Source organism: Camelina sativa, chromosome 5, assembly GCF_000633955.1.
Source record: "Camelina sativa cultivar DH55 chromosome 5, Cs, whole genome shotgun sequence".
Taxonomy (NCBI): Eukaryota; Viridiplantae; Streptophyta; class Magnoliopsida; order Brassicales; family Brassicaceae; genus Camelina; species Camelina sativa.
Genome location: NC_025689.1, coordinates 28050201 through 28069565, shown reverse-complemented (window position 1 = coordinate 28069565; position 19365 = coordinate 28050201). Strand labels below are relative to the sequence as shown.

At 41.2% G+C, this 19365-nt stretch overlaps 1 protein-coding gene across 1 annotated transcript; it reads left to right on the top strand.

Annotated features, from left to right (window-relative positions):
- LOC104787712 (protein ABA DEFICIENT 4, chloroplastic) lies at positions 13797-15486 on the top strand. The gene is made up of 6 exons (XM_010513322.2): positions 13797-14079; positions 14353-14527; positions 14627-14727; positions 14826-14954; positions 15034-15122; positions 15202-15486. The coding sequence occupies exons 1-6, from the start codon at positions 14029-14031 to the stop codon at positions 15332-15334; spliced, it is 678 nt and encodes a 225-aa protein (XP_010511624.1). The 5' UTR covers positions 13797-14028; the 3' UTR covers positions 15335-15486.

Genomic DNA, 19365 nt, shown 5'->3' with positions numbered 1-19365 from the left:
CCAGCTCGTCCAATAACCCTCAGAAACTTGCCTCCAGCAACTCTGACAACTCCTGAACGCTCTCCAGAATCCCCTCTGATCCCCGCACTCACGGCACACTCCGGAGTAATGAAGCTATGAGAAGCTCCAGAATCAAACATAACATGGGACTTAAACCCGCCCACCAACAAGGTCCCTACACAAATCTCATGTGTTGAGAACCTAACACTTGACCACAAGCAAAAACAAATATAATCTGAACTATTGAATTGACTAAGTTCGAATCTCAGAGGTTATACCTGTGATCGCTCCTGCACTAGTGCCACCGGGCTCCTGAGTCGAGTACACCTGAGTCGTCGGCTCAATCCAACCCACCGGCTGCACACCGTGCTGCACACCCTGCTGCACCCCTGGCTGAGCTCCAGCCTGCAACACTGCTACTGCCCTCTGCTGCAACTTGGGACAACGAGGCTTGATATGCCCCGTCTCTCTGCAGTAGTAACACACCCGAGTATCTGTCCGCGGCTCCGTCACCGCCCGCTGCTCTGTCACTGCCCGCTGCTCACCTCTCTGTGGACAGCTAGACACCTTGTGGTCCCTACTACCACACCCAAAGCATTTCGCACCCCCGTGCCTCGATCTCTGCATAACATCGAACTTCCTCTTCTGCCCCTGCGCAGGCTTGCCGCCCTTGCTAGGAACAGAAAGCGGCTGAGACTGCTGTGGCTGCACCGAAGAACTGACCACAACCACCTGTGACCTCAAGTCATCCTCTATCCCAGCTGCAACCTCAACCAGCTCTGCTCTCGTAGCATAGCTCCTCACTCTGCACCGAGTCCTCAAATCATCCCGCAGAGCCAACAAAAACCTCCGCACCTGAGCCGCCTCTGGCTCCCATGCCCTGCCTGCATACCCCACAAGCCGACTGAACTCTGCATCCAGCTCCCGCACTGTACGGTCCCCCTGAGTCAAACCCAAGAACCGTGCCTCCATACGATCAAGAGCCTCCTGAGGAAAATACTTGGAGTTAAACTCCCCCACAAAATCTCCCCAAGACATACCCCTCTGCACCCTCCGTGCTGTCACCGACCTCCACCACACACGAGCATCTCCTGACAAGTAAAACACTGCCAGATCCACCCTGTACCGGTCGGGACACCTAAGCGAAAGGAAAATATCCTCCATCCGCTCTCTCCACTCATCCGCTACACTCGGATCGGTACTTCCTGAGAAATACCCTGCTCCCACATGCCGCAGCTGCTCCATCATCCGCACATACTGAGCATCCACTACCTCGGCCCCCGGCTGCACACCTGCCTGCAAACCCGCCACAGGCTGCACCACTGGAACCTGCCCACCACCCACTGGCGGCACTACTGGATCCTGCCCACCAACCACTGGCGGCACTACTGGATCCTGCCCACCAACCACTGGCGGCACAACTGCTGGAAGTCGCTGCAAAACCTGAGCTAGCAAGTCCATCAAGACATCCTCCCTGCCTGGAGCACCTCCCGCTGCAACCCCCACACCCGGGGCAACACCGTGACCGACACCGGGCCCATCCGCCCTGCCGTCACCCAAACCAGCCTGGTCTCCAGACACACTAGGATGAACCTGTGACTCCGCCACCTCCTCACTGGCCATGCTCTGGGTCACACTCACACTGGCCTCAGGAACCTGACCTCGTCCCCGACCCCGACCACGACCACGCCCACGACCACGACCGCGACCAACAGCATCCTCACCCCTAACCATCTGTATCATCCAAGAACAGAAGGCTAAGCAAACAATAATTCTAATACACAAGAAACACAACTTACCGTGGAATCACAACACAGGCTCGAAGAGGATGTTCTAGGACTTCATGCCACACACAATTGCCAATCACACAATCAATTATAGCATGTAATCCTAAACATCAACAGCAAAAGCACAATGAACCCTAGACCTAGAACCGTAAGGGCTCTGATACCAAATTGAAACAACCCTTCCCCTTTTTTTTTTTTTTATACCTCATTTACTAGTGGTCCCATACCCACTAACATCCTAACAACAATCAATAACAGCGGATAACCAAATAAAACAATTCCAATAATATTCCAACATTAATAATCCAATAACATCATAATCCAAACAAAGAAATAACCAAAAGCTAACATCCTACAATGTTCCTTTGACTTAATCTAGCAACCTAACAACAGCTAGACCACAATCAATCAAGCCCCTAGAACATCCTCCTCCTCATCGCCTTTGATTCCACGATCACACTTTGCCTTTACCTGCACACCACAAACAACAATTGAGATGCGTAAGTATTATCATAAATACTTAGTGAGGCCGTCCTCCCATCTACTGGGTTATACACACAAGCATATGAGACCCTCAAGTTTAAGCAAAACAAACAACACACAACAATACATCAAACCAGGAAATCAAGTCTCGACTGAGACCAGTGTCGACCGATGCCTCACGGTGTCGATCGATGCTACAAACAATGGTGTCGACCGATGCTAAACAGTGTCGACCGATGCCACTCCAAATGGTGTCGACCGATGCTTCCTAGTGTCGATCGATGCCTCCTCTGCAGACACGATCTGCGCGAAACCGAACATCGAACTCTCCTTCCCAATCATCTCGAATCCGTCTCAAACTCACCCAATTACCTCAGAAATCACTGGGAATCACAAAAGCAACGAACCCAAGCAACAAAACAACACAAACAGCAAAGAAACACACAAAACAAGAGAGATCTCATGCTTAGATCAACCATGGTCAAGCACTCACCTCAAGAACAGGAAGATTGGATTGAGAAACGTGGAAAACAACACCTCCAGAAGCTCCCCCTTCGTTTCCAGCAACAGATAACCCTCCTACAGCTTCAGATCTCTCCAAAAACTCCAAGAACAAGCCCAGAAAATCCCAGAAACGTTTTCCTCTCTTTTCTCTCTTTCTTTTCACTCAACGGCGACAAATGAGACTTTCTGAAACCCTTCTTTCGTCCCAGACACTTAACACACGATTAGGGTTTTAAATCAAACCAAACCGAACCAATTCGGCAATTAAATCAAACCCGACCAAACCGGAAAAACATGGTGTCGATCGATGCCACCAAGGGTGTCGATCGACACCCACACCAAAATTACACAAATTGGTTCGCGGATGTTACAATTCTCCCCCACCAATATGGATTCGTCCCCGAATCCCGCAATACCGTCCATCTGCCAAGGACCTCCGTGCCACCGTCAGCACGGCCCGCACGTCCCCAGACCGGACTAAACACCGTCAGCCAAGGTTTCCCGTGCCACTGTCGCAACAGCCCGCACACCTCCGACTGACCCTCGAGGTCTCCCTCTAGCCAATATACTCGCATCATAAACACTATTTGCTCACAACTCAGTGCTTCCCCCGTCCGTGGTCGCAACCAACGAATCATGCCGGCTCGCTATCAGGCCAACCGCCTTAAGCTACGGCATCCAGGAAGTCACACGCACACACTCCCCCCGCTCTCGGGTCGCAACCCTCGAGACATACCGGCTCACTGCCGAGCCGCGGCTCACAGCTACGGTATCCAGGGAGCCTCACATATCCCGCTCTTGGGTCGTCACCCTCAAGCGCGCTCTCGGATCGTCATCCGAAGCAACATACCACTCCCACTCTCTGGCCACAAAGTCCATCGAGCTATCGGTATCACGTGAGTTGGGCCCGCACGGCCTTGAGCAAAAACAAACACTGATGCCAACGAGTATCTCCCGGCTAGATCTACCTCAACATTTCCACAAAACTTTTCCTTTTTAGAAACTTTCTATTTATGGAAACCTTCCTTTTGTGGAAACTTTCTATTTATGGAAACTTTCCAAAAATAGAAACCCGAGCTATTTCTCTTTTCCCATGACAACAACAGTCAAACATAAAGAAAAATACTCATCTTATTAATCTCAAAAATGTCATAATCGTTACAATCTCAACGAAATTACATCAGAAAAACCAAAAATACAACAACCGGAGCCAACAACCCGCATCCCGAGCACCACCTCATCTTGATACTTAGTCGCACAACCAACCACCCCTAAGCGACCAAATATCAAGAGAGATGGGCTGGAATACTCCGTACCCGCTCCAGCCACGGACTACAACTCGGACCCGGCTAGACAAGCTCAAGTCGCGGTCTGCTTCTCAAACCACTTCTTAAACCTTGCCTTCATCCTCGCCTCGGGCTCCCAAGTCTGCTCCTCTACTCCGTCACAGTCCCACAGGACTCTCATCAAAGGAATCTTCTTCTTCCGAAGTTCCTTGACTCTCCTCTCGAGCACCCTCACTGGTCTCGCCTCCAAAGTCATGTTAGGCTGAAGATCCTCAGGAATCTTAGCCAACAACTGATCACCCTCGTGAAGACACTTCCTCAGCATCGACACATGAAATACCTTGTGGAACGCACGCATAACCTCAGGCAACTCCAACCGGTATGCCACTGGTCCCACCCGCTCAACCACTCTGAACGGACCCATGTACCTCGGACTCAACTTAGTCTCTGTCAATGACCTGTTCGGACCCCGCAACATGGCCATCTTGAGGTACACTCTATCACCAACCTGAAACTCAAGATCCTTTCTCCTCTTATCAGCATAGCTCTTCTGCCGATCCTGAGCCTCCTTCATGTTCAGCCTCAAAACCCGAATCTTCTCCGAGGTCTCCTGAACAAAATCTGCACCAAATATGCTCCTCTCCCCCACCTGAGTCCAACATAAAGGTGTACGACACGGCCTCCCATACAGGGCCTCATAAGGAGCCATCCCAATACTAGCCTGGTAGCTGTTGTTATAAGCAAACTCCACCAAACTCAAGTGATCTGCCCAATGACCACCCCAATCCAGCACACACATCCTCAATAAATCCTCCAAAATCTGGATCGTCCTCTCTGACTGACCGTCCGTCTGAGGATGATAGGCTGTACTCATATGCACCTTCGTGCCCAACTCTGCCTGAAACGCCCTCCAGAACACCGAAGTGAACTTGGAATCTCTATCAGACACAATACTAACAGGCACACCATGCAATCTGACTATCTCCCTCACATACTTCTTGGCCAAAACCGCTGCTCCATCAGTTTTCTTGATGGCCAGAAAATGTGCAGACTTAGTCAAACGGTCCACAATGACCCAAATAGCATCAAACGTCCTCGACACAGGTAAACCTACCACGAAGTCCATCGTGATCAAATCCCACTTCCACTCTGGAATGGGTAAACTCTGTAACAAACCACCAGGAACCTGATGCTCCGCCTTCACCAGCTGGCAAGTATCACACTTCGCCACCCAGTCAGCTACGTCCTTCTTCATCCCGACCCAGTGATAGTACCGCTTGAGGTCACGGTACATCTTGGTCGCTCCTGGATGAATAGAGAACTTGCTCGAATGAGCCTCTCTCAGTATCTCCTGCCTCAAATCCTCACCCTTGGGCACACAGATCCGACCATGCACAAGGATAGTACCATTAGCAGAAACCTGATACTCTGCACCCGCAGCCTTAGAGGCATTCACCAGCCCCTCATCACTCTCCTGAGCTAACCTCACTCTGCTCAACAAATCTGCTCTATCAACTGCCTCCAAACCCAAAGGTTCTTGTGAGATAGCACACAAACTCAATGCACTAATCTCACCTACCAACACCTCCATATCCTGCTCCTGAGCCGAAGCCACCCGCTTCCGACTCAAGGCATCTGCAACCAGATTAGCTTTACCAGGATGGTAAGCTATGTCCAAATCATAATCCGCTACTAACTCCATCCAACGCCTCTGCCTCAAATTCAGCTCAGGCTGAGTAAAAATATACTTCAGACTCTTGTGATCTGTAAATACCTGTACCTTCCCACCATACAGATAGGATCTCCAAATCTTAAGAGCAAAGATCACTGCTGCCATCTCCAAATCATGAGTAGGATAATTAGCTTCATGCTTCCGCAACTGCCGCGAAGCATAAGCTATAACCTTCCCCTGCTGCATAAGTACACAACCCAACCCCACTCTAGAAGCATCTGTATACACAACATAAGGCTCGTCCTGCTCAGGCAATGCTAACACCGGCGTGGTAGTCAACATCTGCTTGAGACTTGCAAAACTTGCCTCACACTCTGGTGACCACACAAACGGGACATCCTTCCCTGTAAGCTTAGTCATCGGCTGAGCCATACTCGCAAAACCCCGAACAAACCTCCTGTAGTAACCTGCTAACCCCAGGAAACTCCGAATCTCAGTGGCACTCTGCGGCCTCGGCCACTCCCTGATGGACTGAATCTTCTCTGGATCCACTGAAACTCCCTCAGCTGAAACAATATGACCCAAGAACCCCATCTCACGCTGCCAGAAACTGCACTTACTCAGCTTAGCAAACAACTTCTGCTCCCGCAGCTTCTCCAACACTGCTCTCAGATGTACTGCATGCTCCTCAGGACTCTTAGAATATACCAGGATGTCGTCGATGAAAATGATGACTGACACGTCCAGAAACTCCTGGAACACGCTGTTCATCAATCTCATAAACGCAGCTGGCGCGTTTGTCAACCCAAACGGCATCACCACAAACTCATAGTGCCCATATCTCGTCCTGAAGGCTGTCTTCCTCACATCTGCCTCATGAATAGGGATCTGATGATAACCTGAAGCCAAGTCGATCTTGGAGAACCAAGTAGCACCCCTCAACTGATCCAACAACTCATCAATCCTCGGGAGAGGGTACTTGTTCTTCACAGTAACTCGGTTCAAACCCCGGTAGTCAATACACAACCGAAAACTCCCATCCTTCTTCTTAACAAACAACACCGGAGCTCCCCACGGTGAACAACTAGGACGGATAAAACCCTTGCCCAACAAATCCTCCAGCTGCTTCTTCAGCTCTGCCATCTCTGCTGGAGCCATCCTGTAAGGAGCCTTGGATAACGGCATCGTCCCCGGTTCCAGCTCAATGGTAAAAGGATCCGACCGAGATGGTGGTAATCCCTGCAATGACTGGAACACATCCTCAAAGTCCTCCACAACCGGAATACCGCTAACCGTAGACTTCCCCACTGACTCTGGCATAGATATAGTAACCAGATAGGCCTCACGGCCCTTCTCGATCATCTTCCCTGCCTGAACGGCTGAGATCACGAGACTCCCCGAAGTCGGTCTAATACCCTGAAAAACCAACTTCCCTCCTGGACGCTCAAACTCCACTCTACCCCGATAGCAATCCAAATGCACCTTATACCGATGCAACCAATCCATACCAAGAATGACGTCATACAACTCCACTGGACTGATAAGCAAATCCGCTGGCCACGACTCTCCTGCGATCTGAATATCAACTCCTCCAGCTCGTCCAATAACCCTCAGAAACTTGCCTCCAGCAACTCTGACAACTCCTGAACGCTCTCCAGAATCCCCTCTGATCCCCGCACTCACGGCACACTCCGGAGTAATGAAGCTATGAGAAGCTCCAGAATCAAACATAACATGGGACTTAAACCCGCCCACCAACAAGGTCCCTACACAAACCTCATGTGTTGAGAACCTAACACTTGACCACAAACAAAAACAAATATAATCTGAACTATTGAATTGACTAAGTTCGAATCTCAGAAGTTATACCTGTGATCGCTCCTGCACTAGTGCCACAGGGCTCTTGAGTCGAGTACACCTGTGACGTCGGCTCGATCCAACCCACCGGCTGCACACCGTGCTGCACACCCTGCTGCACCCCTGGCTGAGCTCCAGCCTACAACACTGCTATTGCCCTCTGCTGCAACTTGGGACAACGAGGCTTGATGTGCCCCGTCTCTCTACAGTAGTAACACACTCGAGTATCTATCCGCGGCTCCGTCACCGCCCGCTGCTCTGTCACTGCCCGCTTCTCACCTCTCTGTGGACAGCTAGTCACCTTATGGTCCCTGCTACCACACCTAAAGCATCTTGCACCCCCGTGCCTCGATCTCTGCATATCATCAAACTTCCTCTTCTGCCCATGCGCAGGCTTGCCGCCCTTGCTAGGAACAGAAAGCGACTGAGACTGTTGTAGCTACACCGAAGAACTGACCACAACCACCTGTGACCTCAAGTCATCCTCTATCCCAGCTGCAACCTCAACCAACTCTGCTCTCGTAGCATAGCTCCTCACTCTGAACCGAGTCCTCAAATCATCCCGCAGAGCCAACAAAAACCTCCGCACCTGAGCCGACTCTGGATCCCATGCCCTGCCTGCATACCCCACAAGCCGACTGAACTCTGCATCCAGCTCCCGCACTGTACGGTCCCCCTGAGTCAACCCCAAGAACCGTGCCTCCATACGATCAAGAGCCTCCTGAGGAAAATACTTGGAGTTAAACTCCCTCACAAAATCTCCCCAAGACATACCCCGCTGCACCCTCCGTGCTGTCACCGACCTCCACCACACACGTGCATCTCCTGACAAGTAAAACACTGCCAGATCCACCCTGTACCGGTCGGGACACCTAAGCGAAAGGAAAATATCCTCCATCCGCTCTCTCCACTCATCCGCTACACTCGGATCGGTACTTCCTGAGAAATACCCTGCTCCCACATGCCGCAGCTGCTCCATCATCCGAACATACTGAGCATCCACTACCTCGGCCCCCGGCTGCACACCTGCCTGCAAACCCGCCACAGGCTGCACCGCTGGAACCTGCCCACCACCCACGGGCGGCACTACCGGATCCTGCCCACCAACCACTGGCGGCACAACTGCTGGAAGTCGCTGCAAAGCCTGAGCTACCTGAGCTAGCAAGTCCATCAAGACATCCTCCCTGCCTGGAGCACCTCCCGCTGCAACCCCCACACCCGGGGCAACACCGTGACCGACACCGGGCCCATCCGCCCTGCCGTCACCCAAACCAGCCTGGTCTCCAGACACACTAGGATGAACCTGTGACTCCGCCACCTCCTCACTGGCCATGCTCTGGGTCACACTCACACTGGCCTCAGGAACCTGACCTCGTCCCCGACCACGACCACGTCCACGCCCACGACCACGACCACGACCGCGACCAACAGCATCCTCACCTCTAACCATCTGTATCATCCAAGAACAGAAGGCTAAGCAAACAAAAATTCTAGTACACAAAAACACAACTTACCGTGGAATCACAAAACAGGCTCGAAGAGGATGTTCTAGGACTTCATGCCACACACAATTGACCAACTCACACAATCANTTTTTTTTTTTAATACCTTAATGTACTAGTGGTCCCATACCCACTAACATCCTAACAACAATCAATAACCGCGGATAACCAAATAAAACAGTTTCCATTAATCCAATAAGAATACCAACAGCAATAATCCAATAACCAATAACTAAATAGCAAAGTTCCAACATCCTACAATGCTCTATCAACTCAATACTAGCAACCTAACAATAGCTAGACCACAATCAATCAAGCCTCTAGAACATCCTCCTCCTCATTGCCTTTGATTCCACGATCACACTTTTCCTTTACCTGCACACCACAAACAACAATTGAGATGCGTAAGTATTATCATAAATACTTAGTGAGGCCGTCCTCCCATCTACTAGGTTATACACACAAGCATATGAGACTCCCAAGTCAACAAACAACAATAACACAATCAATACATCAAACCAGGAAAATAAGACTCGGCAGGTACTAGTGTCGACCGATGCTAACTCGGTGTCGACTGATGCTACAGGAACTAGTGCCGATCGATGCTGAATGGTGCCGATCAATGCTACTCAACACGGTGCCGATCGATGCTCCTCAAGAGTGGTATCGATCGATGCCTCTTCTGCAGACACGATCTGCGCGAAACTCAGCGACGAACTCCGATTCCAATCAACACAAATTCGACTCCAAACACGTCTAACCATCTCGGAATTCACTAGAAATCACAAATACAATGTACCCAAGCAAGCAAACACCACAAACCACAAGGAATCACACAAAACAAAGGAGATCTCATGCTTAGATCAACCATGGTCAAGCACTCACCTCAAGAACAGGAAGATTGAATTGAGAAACGTGGAAAACAACACCTCCAGAAGCTCCCCCTTCGTTTCCAGCAACAGCTAACACTTCTACTGCCTCAGATCTCTCCAAAATCTCCAAGAACAAGCCCAGAAAATCTCAAGAACGTTTTTCTCTCTTTTCTCTCTTTCTTTTCCACTCAACGGCGACCAAAGAGACTTTCTGAAACCCTTCATTCGTCTCAGACACTTAAAACAAGAATTAGGGATTTCCTTGAACCAAATCAAACCAGTCAGCAATTAAATCAAACCCGACCAAACCGGAAAAACATGGTGTCGATCGATGCCACCAAGGGTGTCGATCGACACCCACACCAAATTTACAAAAATTGGTTCGCGGATGTTACAACTACCGACAACAACGTTCAGGAAGCTCACGCATCATATTGGAATGCAGAGGTTTAAGGACTTAGAGTGATGTTTGGAACAGGGGGAGCAATGTGTGATGTACTCTTTTTCCTTCACCAAGGTTTTGTCCCAATGGGTTTTTCCTGGTAAGGTTTAATGAGGCAGCATCCCCTAAGCACATTGCAGCGATCCCATCCAACATAGGCACGGTCATATCGTCCAAGGAGGAGTGTTGTAAAACACTTAGTGGACTCCATCGACCGGCCTCCTTTAACTCTATGTGCGATCCGCATGTTCGCAGCCCAAAGGCCCATCGGCCTTTGGCCTTAGCTTATGTTGGTTTACTTATATGTTTCCTATTATGTATTGGACTTAGTCCTCCCTATAAATATGTCACCTCTATTCGATATCATTAATAAGAACAAGAGATTTCTCCTAAACTCTCTAGTTTCACAACAGTTTTAGACTTAAATCTAAATATAATCGGAAATATGACTAGGCCAAAATTAATTGAATCAAATAAATAAAAGTTGGATAACTAATTTTTTTTTAAGAAACTAGTCACTAATCGAGACGGATAAAGTCAATCTAAACAACTAAGCGGGAGTAATCGAAGTGAGAGGTGGATTCTGAGAACAAAGTCTCAAACAATGAGTAATAATAGCCCGCCACATGATTATCATTTTCTTGTTTTTTATTTTCCAAAAATGTATTTTCTTTTTCCAATTTCCTTAATGTAACTGATTGTGGAAGAATACATAAAATATATAAAACTAAAATAAATAAAAAAAGTAAAACCCGAATTAATGGGGGAAACGCCCACCTCTGTCCTTATCTGTCATGAAACTAGACTTGCGTCTTGTCCACCTGAATTCACAAGACTAATCTCCTGCAAAGAAAATCATGTTAAATTCCGAACCCCCATAACTAATGCTACTTGAATTCAGGTGGCGAAACTTTTTTCCCTTTACTATTGGACCAAGACGTACTGTAATACTAACATACTGAAAATTATAATGATGTCTCACTAAACACTTATATGGTAATACTACCTTAATACTAAATGATATCTTTGTAAACCAAAATTGTACTTAATTAATCCATACTAATTTAGATTTAATCTAGGTAGCATGGAAACGAAAACGGATACGCGGAAGCAAAACGTTTGGAAACAGGAAACGGTTTTTTTTCTTAAATTAAGAAATGGAAAAACGTATATATTATTTATTTGTATATATATATATATACATAATAAAATGTGAAACATAAAAATTATATCAAAAAAATATTTGAAACAACACAAATTCAAAACATAAAACACTAATAACTATTGGACCAATGCTACTTGAATCCAGGTGGCGAAACTTTTTTCTCTTTACTATTGGACCAAAGCGTACTGTAATACTAACATACTGAAAATTATAATAATGTCTCACTAAAAACTTATATGGTAATACTACCTTAATACTAAATGATATTTTTGTAAACCAAAATTGTACTTAATTAATCCATACTAATTTAGATTTAATCTAGGTTGCATGGAAACGAAAACGGATACGCGGAAGCAAAACGTTTGAAAACAGAAAACGATTTTTTTCTAAAATTAAGAAATGGAAACGTATGTATTATTTATTTGTATATATATATGTATATACATAATAAAATGTGAAACATAAAAATTATAGCAAAAAAATTATTTGAAACAACACAAATTGAAAACATAAAACACTAATAATATTATATATTTATATGTATCATGAATATATATTTTCAAATTATTTACTTATTAAATTTCTAAGCTAAAAAAAGTTTTTATCGTGTTTCCAAAACAGAAAAAGAGTTTCTATTGCGTTTCCAAAACAGAAACCGAGTTTCCATCGTGTTTAAGAATCGTGTTTTTGTGACTTGTTTTCGTGTTTACATGAGTTTCCATTTCTGAAATGTTTTGGAAACATAAAACCGACTTTAAAAAGAGTTATCATACAATATAGGATATAAACTTTGAATAAAAGCCAACAAAAAAAGTTTTGTTTATTACATAATCTAAACCAAAATTTTATATGGATTACATCTGAATCGAATCAAAAATATTGAATCTTCGTTAAAAAAAGTGTTGTTTATAACATAATCTAAACAGAAATTTTCTATGAATCACATCCGAAATTGAATTGAAAATATAAAAGTTGAATAACTGATTTTTTTTAAGAAACTAGTCATTAATCGAGACAGATAAAGTCAGTCTAAACAACTAAGCATGAGTAATCGAAGTGAGAGGTGGATTCTGAGAACAAAGTCTCAAACAATAAGTAATAATAGCCCGCCACGTGACTATCATTTTCTTGTTTTTGTTTTTCCAAAAATGTATTTTCTTTTACCAATTTCCTTAATGTATCTCATTGTGAAAGAATACATAAAATATATAAATCTAAAAAAAAAACGTAAAAACTGAATTAATGGGGAAACACCCACCTCTGTCCTTATCTGTCATGAAACTAGACTTGTGTCTTGACCACCTAAATTCACTTTCACTTCAAATTTCCACTCACACAACACATTTTTTTTTTATAACTCAGAACCGATCCTAAATGTTTCATATGTCCAAAGACTAATTTTCTCCAATGGAAAAAAACCATATTAAATTTCAAACTCTCGTGGTTAATACTACTCGAACCCAAATGACGGAATTTTTTTCCCTTTACTATTGGACTAAAGCGTACCGTAATACTAACGTACTGATTAAAAACTTATATGGTAATACTACCTTAATACTAAATGATATCTTTGTAAACCAAAGCTGTACTTAGTTAATTCATACTAAATTAGATTTAAATTAGGTTGTATGGAAACAGAAACGGATACACGGAAGCAACATGGTTGGAAACAGGAAATGATTTTTTCTAAAATTAAGAAATGAAAATGTTTTGGAAATGTAATAAAATGTGAAACATAAAAATTATATCAAAAGAAATATTTGAAACAACACATATTCAAAACATAAATATTAAATAGTTGAAATAAAACACTAATAATATATTTATATGTATCATGAATATATATTTTAAAATTATTTACTTATTAAGTTTCTAAGCTTTAAAAAAAAGTTTTTATCGTGTTTCTAACAGAGTTTTCTAAGAATCGTGTTTTCGTGGTTTGTTTTTGTGTTTACACGAGTTTCCATTTCTGAAACGTTTTGGAAATGAAAAACAGACCTTAAAAAAAATTTCATACAACATAGAATTTAAACTTTGAATGCCAAAAAAAAAAGAAAGTGTTGTTTATAACATAATCTAAACGGAAATTTTCTATGAATCACATCCGAAATGGAATTGAAAATATAAAAGTCTAAACTGCGACCCAACAAAAAAACTTTTAAGTCTCAATTGATAATAAAGAAATGAAAATAAAAGATAGAACTTTAAAAAGAGGAAGGATGAGCAAACAAAAAAAAGTGTAGCATATAATTGTCGAAACACTGAGGACGAAAGAGTGAAAGACTACTTTTTTAGCTTTCCACTTCCGTTTAGTGGAAACCTAACTCCTCTTCTCAAATCCTCTTTGTATCCCCCATTGCTTTATTTATTTATATGCAGAGAAGAAGAGTTTTGTTGAAAGAAAGGTAATGAAAAATCAGGTTTTGGGAAAGACTAGTATTGAAGATTTTAATCAAAGATGGTTTTTTCTTCTTGCATTTCTCAGCCTTTCTCTTCATCACCTCTCTCGGTACTCTTCTTCTCCCCAATTTCACTTATATATAACTTATGTATGTTATTACACTGTTGGTGAATCTTACTATTAGTTATGGATAACCTTAAAAAAAGTCTTAATCTTTTGACTCAAATTGGAGAATTTAATGGGTTTTTTGAATTGACCCAGAGTCTTTATGTTACTGTTTCAGTACCTCTGTTTCTGATTATTGTGTTATATTTGTATGAAAGTTTCTGAATTTCTAAGAAATAAAGTTTAAAACTTTTTTTTTGATTTGGTGATTTTCAGATGATGAAACGGAACCTTACGGCTAAAAGATCGGAACTTTGTATTGATTCTTCAAGAATTAGATTAGATAATCGTTGGAGCTTCATCGGAGGATCAAGAATCTCACTTCAGCACAATGTTTCATCCAACTCTTACTCTCTAGTTCACAAGAGATGCTCCAGCATACAAGCTTCATGTAACTTGAAAACATAACTCTCAGTAACCATTTGAAAGATTGACACTTTTTGTCATTCAATTTGTGGTTTTGATCTCAGGACATATGTGTATGTTGCAGGGTTAGCTACATCTCAGATTGCAAGCAGTGTATTTGCAGTTGGAACTACTGCGGTTCTTTCCTTTTATACTCTAATGATTGTAGCTCCAAAAGCTGAAATTGTAAGTTTATGTTTTTAGTTTCAAGTCTTGTTGTTGTTAGTGCAGACTCAAAAGAAGTTGTGATTCTTAATTTGGGTAATTATGTTTCTTTTGTGTAGACCAAGAAGTCTGTGGAGAGTGGCATACCGTATATCATCTTAGGCGTGTTATACGCGTATTTGTTATACCTTTCTTGGACACCTGAGACTCTCAAATACATGTTTTCTAGTAAATACATGTTGCCAGAGGTTTTTTTTTACCTTTCTTGAAACATTCGAAAACAAGAGTATCATTGCAGTTTTCTCAAGTTTGTTTTTACATCTGCAGTTGTCCGGAATAGCGAAAATGTTCTCTAGTGAAATAACTCTTGCTTCTGCTTGGATTCATCTTCTTGTTGTCGATCTTTTCGCAGCCAGGTATATTTTCTTCTCACCGGGGTTTGAATCTATCCGAACGTGTTTCTTATAACGCGTGTTTTGGGTTTTTTCTATGCAGGCAAGTTTATAATGATGGTTTACTGAATAAGATCGAGACAAGGCATTCTGTTTCGCTTTGCCTTCTCTTCTGCCCGGTTGGAATCGTTTCGCATTTCGTAACCAAAGCTTTAACCAACAACCAGAGCAAGTGAACCAGGCGATCTTGGTCTTATCATCGTCTTTCTTAACTGCTCATAAAAATTTGTTATGATGGTTTCATTGTACTTTAAACGAGTTTGTAATGGAGTAAGTTGTCAACAGAATCAATGAGACCAAGTGTTTAAGTAAGTTTACTTCATGAGGATTTTGCAACTTGGAAACCTCCTCCTCTTCGCATATACTACTAAACTACAGATTTACCAAGTTTGTCAAATGTTTAATAAACTAAAAACTAAAGAAAAGTATGCTTATGATTTTTGAAGTGAAAACACTACTAGTGGAGTCGTTGAGTTGAGTGGTGTGTCATGTCCTCATCAGTAAATCAAGTGCTCTGAGACACGGGTGTACCTAATTTTGTCTGACTAGTTGTGTGGACCCCCACATCATGGTATATTTGTCCCAACGCACGTGTACGGGTACATCTTTGGTTTCCCCCAGATTTGGGAGTGTTGCTGTTGCGTATTCATTTGTTTAGGTACCGAGAGGGACTTCGGGAGGTTTGGTTGTCAAGGGCATCCCCAAAGAGAAGTAGGTGAAAGTGTTTAAGGCTCTGATGTGAGGATGTTTCATTAGGATCCACCTAACTCGTTACGTTTCCACTATTTTCCTTCTTAATCCGTTGGAACACTAGAAAAATCCAATAAAATAATTTTATTAGATGATAGGATAAACATTGTTGCATGGAAACTCTATTTAAGATCCGTTTCCCATTTCCGTAACATTTCAGAAACGGAAATTCGTGGAAACATGGAAACAAGTTACGAAAACACAATTCTTATAAATCTATGTTTGGAAAGACAATGGAAACTTTCCATTTTGGAAATACTATGGAAACTATGGAAACTCTATTTCCGTTTTGGAAACACGATGAAACTTTTTTTTAGTTTAGAAACTTAATAAATAAAATAATATGAAAAATATTTATAATACATATAAATATATAATATTATTAGTGTTTTAATTCAACTATTTAATATTTATGTTTTGTATTTGTGTTGTTTCAAATATTTCTTTTAATATAGATTTTATGTTTGGTGTTTTATTATGTATATACAAATATATCCAGATATATATACATACGTTTCCAATTCTTAATTTTAGAAAAAGATCGTTTCCGTTCCATGTAACCTAGGAATAAAGTGTAACAAATAATTTCTTATATGATAAGATTACATATATCTAAATAATATTGGCTTTAATAAAATTTTCTTATTATAATATTTATGTCGATTAATCATATAAAATATACAATTTCTATTTTTTACCAAAAAAAAAAGAAACAATTCTTATTAATCAAAAAATAATATTTGCTCCAATTCAAATTAAACTTGTTGTTGCCATAAGGCCATCTTTATAGGGAGAACATGAGGGGTGTTCTTAGCCCATTAAAATTATAAATATAAGAAATAGTGGCAGAAGAACACCAAGATCAGTTCTTGATGTAAAACTGATCTTGATCCAGTTCTAAGCTGACGTGGCAAGCTGTGAATGGATACAATTTTTTGCAAACAATTTTTCACAAACTAAAAGAGGATTTGATTGAGAATATATGAAATAAATTTGGACATTAAACTATGTATTAATTAAATAAAATGTTTGTGTGCTATAATTAAGTAGGATGTTTTTTTTTTAATGTTTTTTTGTTTCATAAAATTTTGGTATTGTATTTTAAATTTTAGTAAAAGTTTTATAAGTTTGCAATTAAAATGTTATTTTATAAGTTTTTATAATTGTAATATGTTTAAGAATATTATATTATTAAATCTTATGATCTTAAACATGTTCTCCCAATAACTAACTTTTTAACAAAAGACCTTAACTACTGATCTTACATTATTTTTATAATATATTTACTCTAAGAACATCCAAAATAGTTCCCCCTATAAAAATGCCCTAACGGGTTTGATTGATTGCAACTCGAGTTAAGGGCTATGGGATGAGTCGTGATGTGTATTTAATGATCTTCAATAGTCGTTAGAAAGCTACCATCACCAACGCACATGTACAAAACTAGCATTTAATAGACAATACGTTAAAAAGCTTAACTTAGGCCATCTGCGTTGGGTCAACACTCTCTATGTTCTTAATAATTTTGAAATAGGGTTTAATGGAACAGTGGGCTTAGATCAGTGGAGATGGATCTTGTGCAAAATCTGTTTTAGGTCTGATCTTCTGTCCACGTGACACCACCGGAGTGGATGAGAATTTTGCAAGAGAAATAAAATAATGTTTGTGTGATTTTTTTTTAGGAATAATGTATGTGTGTTTTTATTAATAAAGTTTTTAAACTTTGTATTAATTAAATAAAATGTTTGTGTGTTTTTATTAATTAATATGTTTGTTTTTTTTGTGTTTTTCATTTATATCTTTCATGTTATTTTCTTTCATAATAATTTGGAATTGTATTTTGTGTTGGTTTTTATTTCCTACTCAATTTTAATATAAATGTTAATTTTTAAAGTTTTTAAATTGTAATATGTTTTAGATTATTATATTATTAAATCTTATAATCTTAAACATGTTCTCCCAATAATCAACTTCTTAAACACAAGATTTAAACTAATGATCTTACATTATTTTAATAATACTTTTACTCTAAGAACACCCAAAACAGTTCTTCCAATGCAAATGTCCTTACAAAGCTCTTATACTAAGTTACTAACGTACTAATTTAAGCATACCAAACAACACTATGATAATCAGGTTATGATATCTTGATTTAAATTTAGTAAACTATACAAATACACTTTTAAATTAGACTTCAGAACAACAAAAGTTTGCTAAGAATGTATGGACTCACTGTCTAAAGAAAGACTTGCTGTTTGTTCAAAAAAAGAAAGACTTGCTGTTTGTTTGTTCAAAAAAAAAAGACTTACTTAATCCTATAAATGAATGATGAGGCAAGCGGAACAACCAATGTTACAAAAAAAGTACAAATTTCTCAAAAGATGTAAAAGAAATAGTAGACTATGGTGAGATTCTACACTGACTCATGAGTCACGACATCATGTTAGGATCTCACATCAGAAATGATGATATGACCGAGAAAATATTAACAATCCGTTATTGTCAAATTGATTTTGAATTAGAAAGTCAGGAAATTGAACATAGCACATTGAATCATAATAAACTCTTATCATTCAGTTGCCTTGACATTTTGATTCGTCTTAGTTTCTTTTAGCTTTAGTTTGAGAGTAACAACCCAATATATGTTGGAAGCTCTCACATAGTACAGTTTTCGGAAATGCCTAACCAGTCGAAGAACCTGTTTAGAGTAAAGATCATTGATAATAGGCTATAGGGACCATCATACTGAGAAATGTGTTAGAAATTTCACAAAAAAAAAGTTCGATGTGACATTAACTTATATACAAGGAACAACAACCAATACACTCAGTGCTTATTATCGGTCTTGCATTAGAATTTCATCAATTACCACATTCATGTGACAAACTGACAATATATATTATGTTAAAATTGTTTAACATATAAAGGTTTACATTTTACAATCACATATATAGTTCGTTTAAATAAAATAAAATATATAAAAAAATCCCTTGAACTTTTTAATTTGCAATGGGCCATCGGGGAATTAAAACAACACAGTTCCTACCAATTTATAGATTTGGTACCAATGAATGCTTATCAAATAATATGTATATAGTAATTAGTATAAAGTCAACGTGCTCTTAAATTGTAGCCTATAACGTTTGGAAGAATCTGCTGCTAACTCCAGCTCTGTAAAGCTTCATCACATCACTTTCACCGGTCACGTGAATCTCGTTATGAGCTGGAACAAACAAAACATCTCCTTGGCTAACCAACAATTGAGTTGAACCGGTTTGTAATTTCCCTTCTCCTTCAATAACCAGATAAACCGAAGGACCCGGTACTGCTGGGAAAACCGTCGATTTTCCTCTAGGAAGATCACAGTGATCTACTTCGAACTCATCGAATGGTGGAAGATACCTCGTAACGTAAGGAGTTAGAGGAAACCCTTTCAAAATCTCCGGGTACCCCTGAA

Bases quoted from the DNA above. Each gene is read 5' to 3' on its own strand.
- LOC104787712 (XM_010513322.2), top strand. From the start codon at position 14,029: ATGGTTTTTTCTTCTTGCATTTCTCAGCCTTTCTCTTCATCACCTCTC. The intron at 14,080-14,352 runs GTACTCTTCTTC...GGTGATTTTCAG, and splicing joins TCTCTTCATCACCTCTCTCG to ATGATGAAACGGAACCTTAC. The intron at 14,728-14,825 runs GTAAGTTTATGT...TCTTTTGTGTAG, and splicing joins TAGCTCCAAAAGCTGAAATT to ACCAAGAAGTCTGTGGAGAG.